The 10,074-nt window shown below is 44.8% G+C and overlaps 1 protein-coding gene across 1 annotated transcript in view; it reads right to left on the minus strand.

The window, feature by feature from the left end:
- Nucleotides 1-2: 2 nt before the first annotated feature.
- The window catches only part of LOC102375630 (A-kinase anchor protein 13-like), a gene marked incomplete at its 3' end in the record, with an annotated part of 136,735 nt that continues 126,663 nt past the window's right edge, over nucleotides 3-10,074 (minus strand). The window contains exons 7-8 of the mRNA XM_025211970.1: nucleotides 6,326-9,245; nucleotides 3-55 (exon numbers count right to left, since the gene is read on the minus strand). Of these exons, the coding sequence (XP_025067755.1) occupies nucleotides 3-55; nucleotides 6,326-9,245 (2,973 nt within the window). The remainder of the gene's footprint in view (nucleotides 56-6,325; nucleotides 9,246-10,074) is intronic.

Consider the following 10,074-nt stretch of genomic DNA (forward strand, 5'->3'; position numbering starts at 1 on the left):
TCTCTGAGGTCCTTCAGAAAATCCAGCTCGTCTTCAGTTTTCATCTCCACCGCTCCTGAAAGCACAGAAGGTTTGCAAAGCATATTTCAATGAAATCCCTCCAGTGCCACTGAAGCGCTGTTGTTTATTCCAGGCATTAAAAAAAAAAAATTCAACAAGTATTAGTTTTCCTTTCAGCAGCTGGTTTCATTCCCAACTTTGCTCCTTGTTTGCTATTTGTTTTACAGTGATGGTGTCTGTCACTGAAGGAAACTATGAAATGCCAACGAGCACCGGGAAACTGCCAAAAGGCTCGCACGCTATCTACACTATACTACCTCTGCGTACGTGTGCACGTAGGAGAAGGCTTGGCTTCCAACATTGCTGTCGCGTGATCAAACAGTACATATTTATTTTTCTCTTCTTTCTTAACTTGGACAAAGGTGGGACGTTTTCTCAGTTGGCATTTTACGTGTTTAGCACTGTGCTGCTTCTGCAATGCATTTCTTTTCTCTTTATCCTGAAGCAAGTTGCTTAGGTCCCAAGATTAAAAATCCATCAAGTCTCCAGCTGACCTTAAGAATTATTTGAACAGGGAACAACAAGGATTTTTTATTCCTAATGACAATGTTGATGGAACCGAAAGGCAGACGCTCTGCCCCCTGCTCCCTCTTCTTAGCAAGCAAAGATGCAGTCCTTCCTCAGCTGCCACTGCATTCAAGTCGCTCTCTCTACATTTTCCTAGCTTAAAGGGAGTCTCTAATGAGTTCTAAAGAGGCCCTTTTTAAAATTAATAACCCTTTTTATCCTGTGACACTTCCTGAGATTTGGACTTAAACATAAAAAAATCAAAATAAAGAAATAAATTCTACAGACCCAGGGATAACAAACTGCCCTGCAGACAGTGACTGGAGTTTCGCTATCCCCCTCCTTACGAGTTATGAAAATATCACTCATTCCACAGATGTGGATGTGCGGGTACACACAGGTAAAGCGATTTGACCAACACCATGAAGTTTATCAGTGGCTGAGCCAGTGACAGAGCCCAGCTCCCCAAGTCTCCTAATCTTAACCATGAGGCCATTCTTCCTCTGTATCATTTGTTCCTGAGCACTACATTAATGAACAAGAGGGTTTTTTAATTTTTTTTTTTGTTGCTTTTTTTAATAGACAGTAATTTGTAGTGAGATAATCCATATGTGCAGTGGCCCCAGGAAACCAAAGTCCTATTTTAAATCAAAATCATTGCAAAAGGTAATGGATCACTGGTAGTTTTCTAGTGCAACCAATATAGCTTTAAGGTCCTACAGACATTTTGAGTATGTTCATACTTCTGTTCAGAGATAAGCTGAAGGTTGCCTTTGACTACCCTGCACCACACAAACGACCCTTCCCAACTTCCATCACCCGGCTCTTTTATCCACATGAAGCAGAGAAGGAGAGAAGTAGTTGGTAGACTGAATCCTATTAGGGGTGTGCTAGGCCGGAGCAGGAGAATCAAGCACAGCTCTTCCAGGAATCACCAATCTTGTCTCTCCTCTTGTGCTGGCTTCGATTAGGGGAATCAGAGCCAGGAAACGGGTACAGAATTGCCCCTGGCAGACTTCCTCTGCTTCCATCTTGCTCAGCTGTGATAAATACTGAACTGTAGTTGACAGGCTACAGACAAGCTCAATCTCAGGTCGTGATGCTCAGGGAAGTGCCTGGGGGAAGGCTGGAGAGTGTTTAATGTAGATGGTCAGTGGACCTGGCAGTAGGCTTAAGCAGCACGGCAGACATGCTTTGTTGCGTGTTAGGCTAATCCCCACAAAATTACTGATTACAATGTTATGCTGCTCTGACAGGAAAGGATGAGCTTACGGGGTGTTGATAGAGAACCTCCTAAAAACTGGAACCAGTTAAGCAACTTTCCTATGGCTGTGCAGTCATCGCTCAGGGGACTTGAGTTAGTTGACAAAATAGCTGGTGACCAATTTATTTACTATAAGAGGGGTGTAGCCAGCAAATTTTGCTCCTCCCATGCAATTCCTTGAGACATGATATCAAAAAAGATAAATGCAATGATAATGGCCCCAGGAACAGGCTGGTAGGAAGTGACAATTTGCTAAAACCCGAAAACATGTGCCTTGACTTCCACCATTGTTTAGGGTCTGGGGTATATCAGTAAAGAACTGTTTGCAGGCTGGAAGAGGGAACAGACTGGTCCCAGGAAAGTTAGGTGGGAGGTATGAGACTGGGAAGGAACCATCTGATTGCTAAAACACAGCCGTGGGTATCAGAAAATCAGGATTGCATTCTTGGTTCTGCCACAGATTTCTTGCATGACCTTGGACAAGTCACTTATTCTCAGCGCTTTCTTGCCTGTGAAACAGGGATACTAAGTATACTTCCCTCTTTCACAGTACAGTTGAAAGGATACATTCACTGAGGTCTGTAACTTATGTTGAGGTGCTGTAGAACAGCAGTCCCCACCTGCACTGCCTATGAGCAACAATACTAAAGTAATAATATGCTGCACACAATATCCTTCTTGGCTCTTCCTGTCAACCTTAGTATTCATTTTTTTTAAACTTTCTGTGCTTTCAAGCAACCTCAAAGGGTCTCTCTCCTGGGTAACATGTTGCCCTCAAGTCAGGGACCACTGCTGTATAGGATGCAAAGAATGCATCAAACCTTGTCCCCATTAAGACCTAACCTTAACCCCACAGTCCTCGTGTTTACTGAAGTCATGGACTTCTCCTTTAGCAGCATCAAGCCTTATCATTATTGTGAATCTACAGGGCTGTCATAAGCTATAAATGTAAGGTTTTAATATGATAAATCAGCGTGTGACAATTCATTACATATTAGGTCTTACACTAGACAAGTCTAACCTGGATGTTTTGGTCTTTGTGAGCTTCCAAATCACACCTGAACAGCACCGGCACGGGGCACAGACAAACCCAGCATCGTGCTCTGTACTGATGGAACATTAGTTCTGGCAAAACTTCTGAGAAGAAAGTAAACCATCGGCAGGACGTTTCTGCTGGTACAGCTTTCCTCTACTTGAGAAGTTTTGCCAGCACTGCTATGCTTGGGATGTGGGGGGGTTTTTCGCACTCCCACCTCACATCACAGGGACAAAACTTTGCAGTGTAGACTTGGCCCCAGGCCGGTGTGCCTTGTTACCTGTGCCCAATGCAAATCAGCTCAAATGAAATGCAAAACTTTGGAACTCTTGGTTCAGAGATGATACCTTTTATTAGATCAACTAAGAGATCATCTCTGAGCCAAGAGTTTGTTTTGCATTTCTTTTTGTCTCACACCAACATGGCTACCAAAGGCATCCCTGAATCTAATGTGCATAATTCCAACTACTTACATGAAAAAAAAAAAACCATTCTTTGGTTGCAATTCAACGCCGATTAAAACGCTCAACCCTAGTTGCCACATGAGGCTCCTCTGTGGAGCAGTGAGGCTTGTTTTACTTTTTATTTTTTTAAAGGAGAGTCTCCTTGACCTCACTAGTCATTGGGACCACAATGAATATCTGTTTGGGATGATGGCTTGTTTTTATCTCGGGGCTGGGGAGGGCCTAAATCTCGATGACGTGGATCATATGAGAAGCTGATGAGACAAAGGAGCAATGTCACTGAGTGCAGTCATCAAATGCTTCAAATGAAGAACTATCAGAACATGTACCTAACCCTGCATGTTTCACTGAGGAGCAAAATCAGTTGACTGCTTATCACAAACTGTGCTAGCAACAAATACACAGTGATGCGGGTCTCTGGAAAGTAGCAACCTGATGTGGGGATCTCTCTGCCGGACACCAACCCATCCTGTAAGCAGAGGATTCTGGCACACGCCGCTGAGCAACAGTTACTTCTCCACAACCACAATACAAATATAAGCATTTCTTGGCAGGTAGGGACAAGTCTTATCAATGAACAACCAGCAAGACAGAGTACTGCTATGAAGGTGTGAAGGACTCGGCAGTACCGGTGTGGTCCTTTGACAGGATAAAATTCCCCAGGTGGGTCAGGCACCTGCCCAGGCAGAAAAATAAAAGGTGCGCATGATAATAATAAAGTGCCTGAATTTGCTGCTGGGTAGGATTAGTGTAGATCCAGCCCAGCTTCCTGGTTACAGCAGAAGGATTTCAGGCAGCAAATCCAAGTGTAAACTCCGATTCGTAGCATCTGCTTCTCTTCCTTTTAATCTGTCCTTTCCCATACTCCAGTGCCATTACACTGTGTAAACTGATCCAACAGCTCCCTAAGAAAAGCCATTCTAGCCAAATTTTTTCTTAGTGCAGCTTTATATTCTGGGTAAACAACTCTTCCTTATGGGTAGGACTGGACCATTACATCCTAAATCCTTGTTTGTAATGCATCCTACACATACTTTAAATCTGTAACAAGGTCGCCTCTCCATTTCCTCTCGTGTACCCTGATCCGACAGAAAGCTTTAATGCTAGGAAAAACCCAAGCTGCTTTTTTCATTGTTGATACTAGTCCCTCATACCATTTCATTCTTTGCTCTTTGGATTTCCAGATATGAAATCGTGCACGAAAAACCTGTATATCTAATCGCAGGTGTAGAGCTAAACCTCCACTAACGAGCCCTAGACGGCAGAAGCCTCAAAACAAGAAGCTCCCAGAAGAAATTAACACTCCCGGGGATCGACTTACAGCTGCTCCCAATCTATTGAAATGTCAACCTGCCACTGCGCAAAAATAGGCTCTTTTCTTTTTTTTTTTTTAAAGGAGCTTTCTGATTTACATAAACAGCCTGTTACACAGCAACTATTGCCTTTCCATGACTAATACAACTCTTTAAATACTCAAAGATTGCAAAATATCCTCCCGCACCCCAAAAAGTACCTACTGCTAAAATAAGTCTCCTACGCACCTCTACTTGAGAACAACTGGGGGAGATTGAGGCGAGGGGGTGAACCTCTTCCCTTTTTATACAGAAAGAGGCAGTCAGGTGTTTATGTGGTTTTATATTTTCCACCTTTAAAATTTTGGCAGTTGTTCTACTCTGGTTATTTTCTTTGAAGTTCCTAACTAGCCTTTTGCTTTGTTTTAAGCTTCTTAGGGAAAAGATACACCTTGCCTATAGATTCCTTTTAGCCAAGGGAACAGTGGCAGACAGCCCGACTGCTTGCATCAGCCTGAACAGGTGGAGTACACAGCCTGGACTGAACTAGCTCCATGCCTGGCTAGCTATTCACCTGCAATCTCAGTCCAGACAAGACACAGAAAGGTTTTTGGTTTGTTGGGTTTTTTGCTCCATTTATCAGATCATTTCCTTATTTTGGAAGGGGGAGAAGAGGTTACCTTTAGACGCTTTCTACTAGTTCTCGGCGTTCAGGGACCACCTCTGACCAAGCTCTCCCGACGCAGTAACTTATCTCCAATAACATCATTCATCGGCGTTCCAGGATGATCTTGCTTCCTGGCTTGTTATACTGAGTGAAGAATGAGTCTGAATTCCAGCACTGCTCAAATGCACTGGAAAAGATTGCTTCTTTGCTCTATGATGGCTTCACAGGCAGGAAAAGAGGGTGGTGTGGGGGGAGGGAGGAGGGCGGTTGTGCTGTCTCTTTTTTAAATGACCTAATACCACCAATTAGGCAGCTGCGCTGCTTCCTTCAGAAGGACACTCACAGCTGTTCCACTGGACTAGAAAGGAAGCTTTAATGCAGCACTATTCTGTTCTCTGGCTCCACATTAGCAAAGCATAAGGAGCAGGACTGAAGGAAACGTTCAAATTAGCACTAAGCAAATAAACTGGAAGGCGCCTGGCCTAAAAGGAAGGGTGCAACTGCAATGCATAACAAATCTGGTCATTACGCTGTCCTTTAACTGCTCAGTTTCCTAATATGTAACTTACCTGTTACAGATTCTTCCAAAAATATTTTGGCATAAATATATGCCTGTGACTATGCTTTTATTTTGAGGGTACCCCAGAAGCATGGACTTCAGCTTTACCTTTAATAACCAAGTCAGATTTCTGCTCTCTGCAGAAGCCCTCTCCACCTGTCTGCATTCCTCATCAAGGACAGGTCTCTCGCATCCACCTCCCTAGCCATCATGGTTGGATTTTCATTCTTAATAAATACAATGCCATTTAAATGGGAGACGCTTCCTCAGCCTCATGAAAGGCGTTTGTGCCTGAAAGCTTGCTAAGAAAAATTTTCCCAACTATCTGAGTTGGTCTAATAAAAGATATTGGATTTACCCAAAGAATCTTGTCTGCCTAAGTTCACTGTGATACGGTTCCTTCCTTCCCCTGCCCATGAAACACCACACGCATGTAAGCCTATAAAAAAAATAAGCAAACATCTTATTTTCCTTACCTATAACAATCTCAGATCCCAGCACTCCTGGATTTGTATCTCCCTTGCTTAGATCACCAAATGGCAAACTTAAATCCATTTCTCTGTCCAGCATGGCTCCTATGTTTACCACAGCTTGGGGTTCGGTCTCCGTTCCTTCTGCAACAGGTACACCTTCTGGTTTCTTAACTGGCGGTTCAGGTGAACAAGGTGCCTCCCCTGAAGAAACGACTGCATCAGGGCCCTCTACCCCTTCTGTAATTTCATCTAGAGAAAAGCCATCACCCTCTGGAACAAAACTCTTTTCTCCCACATTTTCCAATGGCTCGGCAGCGTTTAAACTCTCTGAACACAATGAAGGAGGTGCTGCAAATATAGCTTTGTTCTGCTCTTCTTCATCTTCCTTGAGCTCAGCCAAGATCTCTTGGGCCTCTTTCACTTCTGACCCAGCTTCATTCTCACTGGCCAAGCAGACAGTGTCTGAGCTGGAGTCACTATCACATGTGGCTTCTTCCACAATGGGCTGAAGTGATACCCTGGAAAGTACATTGTCCATATCCCCTTGGTCTTCCGGATAACTTGTTACTAGGGATCTCTGGGCCTCCTCTAGTGGTTCCATATTGTCACAGGCAACAGAAAAGGTGTCCAGTCCCAAGGCCTCCTTTAATTCTGCACATGGACAGCTTCCCTGTAGAGCTGGGCTGAGATCGCATTCTTGGTTCAATGCTGTGCTGGAAGGCCAATCATCCTTTGCATCTTGGGATTTGTCCTCCAATACAGACTCTTGTGCGATACTTTCCCCTGCATCCGCCGCCACATTCTCAGTTGCCTCCTGACAAGAGATTTCTCCTTGCAATCCAGTGTCTGCAGTACTGTCACTCACCTCAGGCTGCTCACCCTGATTGCAAGCACAGGATTTCACAACAGCAACACCAGGTTCCTTGGACAAGGCGCTTTCTCTGCCAAATGCCCCACTTTGGTCCAGCTCCTGATCGGGCTCAGGGCTGTTTCTCTCAGCTGGAGGCAGGAGACTGCATGCAGAGTTCTCCTCTTCCCTGAGATCTGGGGGCAAATTAGTTTCTGTGGTTACCGTGCCAGGTTCAGAACTTCCCTGTTCAGCAACCACTGCCGTCTCTGCTACTTCCTGGTTTTGTTTAGATTCCTTATTATGAATTGCAGAGGGTGTGCCTATGAAATTATCCTGTATAGACTCTGTATCCTTGGCACATGAGGATAATTTAGGATTATTATCATGCATGCATGCCTCCTGTCCAGAAGGTGACACTGCAGCACCTGTCTCCTGACTAATTGCTTGCCCCTGCTGTGCATCTTCCCTAAATACAGGATAGGCAAGTGGTCTCATTTCAGCACTGACCCTCTCCAGTTCTGAAGTGCTTTCTGGAGTCAGTGCCTGGCTTTGCAGAGGCCCTTTTCCTGCCAAAACCAAGCCTCCTTCACGTGGAAGCTGTGAATCAAGCTCACATTTGCAAGCTGCAGCAGCCTCTGGATTTAAGCTGTCACTTATTTTGTCTTGCTCAACAGCTTGATGAGCAGCATGGCAATTGCCAGCAGCCCCCTGGCCTCCATCTGCAGTTCCTCTGCTGCTCACAGTTTCAGTTCCCAACATCTCCACGGGTGTTTTGAGGCTCTGCTCCGCTTCAGCTATTAACTCACCGGCTTTGTGGTCACGTGCAGACTTGGTAGCAATTTCATCAGGCTTGCCAAAGGCACCCCGCTCGGCATCAGCGTTGGGATGACCATCATGTGCATGTTCACCCAACTCCAGCTCATTCAGCTCAAGAGCCAGGCTTCCATTGTCCACCTGCACCCCACACTCACTGCTCTTGCTATTGTTGTTAACTTCCAGGACAACCACATCCTGCTTCAATACATTCTCTGAAGGCTTTATCTCACCCATTGCCTGAAGCTCCTCTCCAGCAGCAGTCACACTCTGCCTCTCCTTTACAACAGGGGCATCTTGACCTGGGTCATCTGAGAAGCCATTCATTGTCGTTTCAGCCTGAAAGTCTGTTATACCCTCATTACTAGTCTCCCCAAGGCCATTTGGGAGAATATTAGCATCAGTCCTTACATTTGCAGTGTCCTGTGCTTGCATCACCTGCATGACCCCACCTTCAAAGGCAGCGTTACTAACGTCACCAAGCAAGGGCTCAGCAGCATGGATCAGCTCCTCACCTGCTGGGAGCACTTCCTTCAGGCTTGCAGCTCTGGCACCCGTTGCCTCAGCACTCACATGTTCTTCATGCCGCTGTACTGGAGAGGCATCTCTAGTCCCCGCACAGTTCTTACATTCAGACTGGCCCATGGCCACATCCACACCCTCCCCGGAAGTTCGGGGTTTGCCTGCAGTTTCAACCGTGGTTACAGGGCTTTCAGTTGCGCACTCTTCGGCAATTTGCACTTCCTGATGGGTATTATCTTTGTTGACCAGGCTGGTTTGATCCAGAATAACTCCAGTGGATGTCATTCCAGTTTCCTCATTTGTATTTCCACAGGATGGAAGGCTTGCAGCACCGTTTATTCCAGGAGCTGGGCTCAGTGTGCAGGCATTTTTATCTGATACAGCTTCAGAGTCTACAATAGAGGCTGGCCCCTCCTCTTCCTTTTTACTCAACGTAGCTATATTTTGACTTTCTGAGGAACACCCCCGGCTCTCTGTGCTTACCACACTCAGCAAATCACCTGACATGTCGTTAAGCACTCCCAAACTCCCACTGTCACGTTCATCCTCCTTGTGGCAGGAGGGGGCCAAGAACTGCCTTAAATCCAAGTCAGCTGTGGCAGAGGGTCCTTCTTTGCTGACTTCTGTAGACATTTCTTCAGAGTTGTAGGTTACAACAGCCTGGTGTCCTTCCATTTGTCTTCCTTTACTGCTATTATCCTCAGTTCTCGGCTCAGACTCTGGCTGCTGCTTTGCATTCTGAAAAAGGGAAATAAAAATGATGACTCTTTGTTTTGCGATATGCCACACTCTAATAGTGAACACATGGATTTATCTGACCCTTAAACCTTAACAAAGAGTACACAGAATGACATATGCCCCTCCCTCCATCTCCATGTGTATATCCTTTTGCTACTTACAAAATGTGCCATAATAGAAAACTGTATTATTTTTATATCATGCCAGTCAGAGATACTGAAGATTATTGCTCGAATAGATTCAAGCCAGGTGAACAGCAACATTTGCCCATTTTTTAAAATTATGTAAATGACACACATCTGAATGCACAATTTGGTGTCCAAATGGTTCATGTAATGCTGTGCAGCAGAAGCTCAGAGCTGAACTGCTGTGGATCATTTCCAGCTTGTATACACCATGGATCTTGCCTTCCTGGACAGAAGAGGATCACTGTTAGGCTGGTCCACAGTGTGGGAAGTTCCACTTTCAGCACTGCCTAAATATCAAATATTGGCTGATGATCAAATCCCCTATTGTGAGGAGTGTGTGCAACTAAAATACAGAGACTCTATTTCCTTACCCCGGATAAAAAATTACCAGTAAAATGTCCAGCAGTCAATGGCCCCTCACAGCTCAAATGCACTGCATTTACAGGATTTTTTATATACTGCTGATCAACTAAGTATTCAAGTATAGCTACCTATAAACAAGAATCTGGATTCTCAAAGCCCTGGGGTTTTCAGCCTCGTTTCTGCTTTGACAAAAACCAGATGAGACCATTATCAATTATTACATAAGACTTAATAGTTTACAACTTTGTAGTTTAACAAGCACATAAGCCTCAGTCCTC

This window comes from Alligator sinensis, unplaced genomic scaffold (assembly GCF_000455745.1).
Source record: "Alligator sinensis unplaced genomic scaffold, ASM45574v1 scaffold857_1, whole genome shotgun sequence".
Classification (NCBI taxonomy): Eukaryota; Metazoa; Chordata; order Crocodylia; family Alligatoridae; genus Alligator; species Alligator sinensis.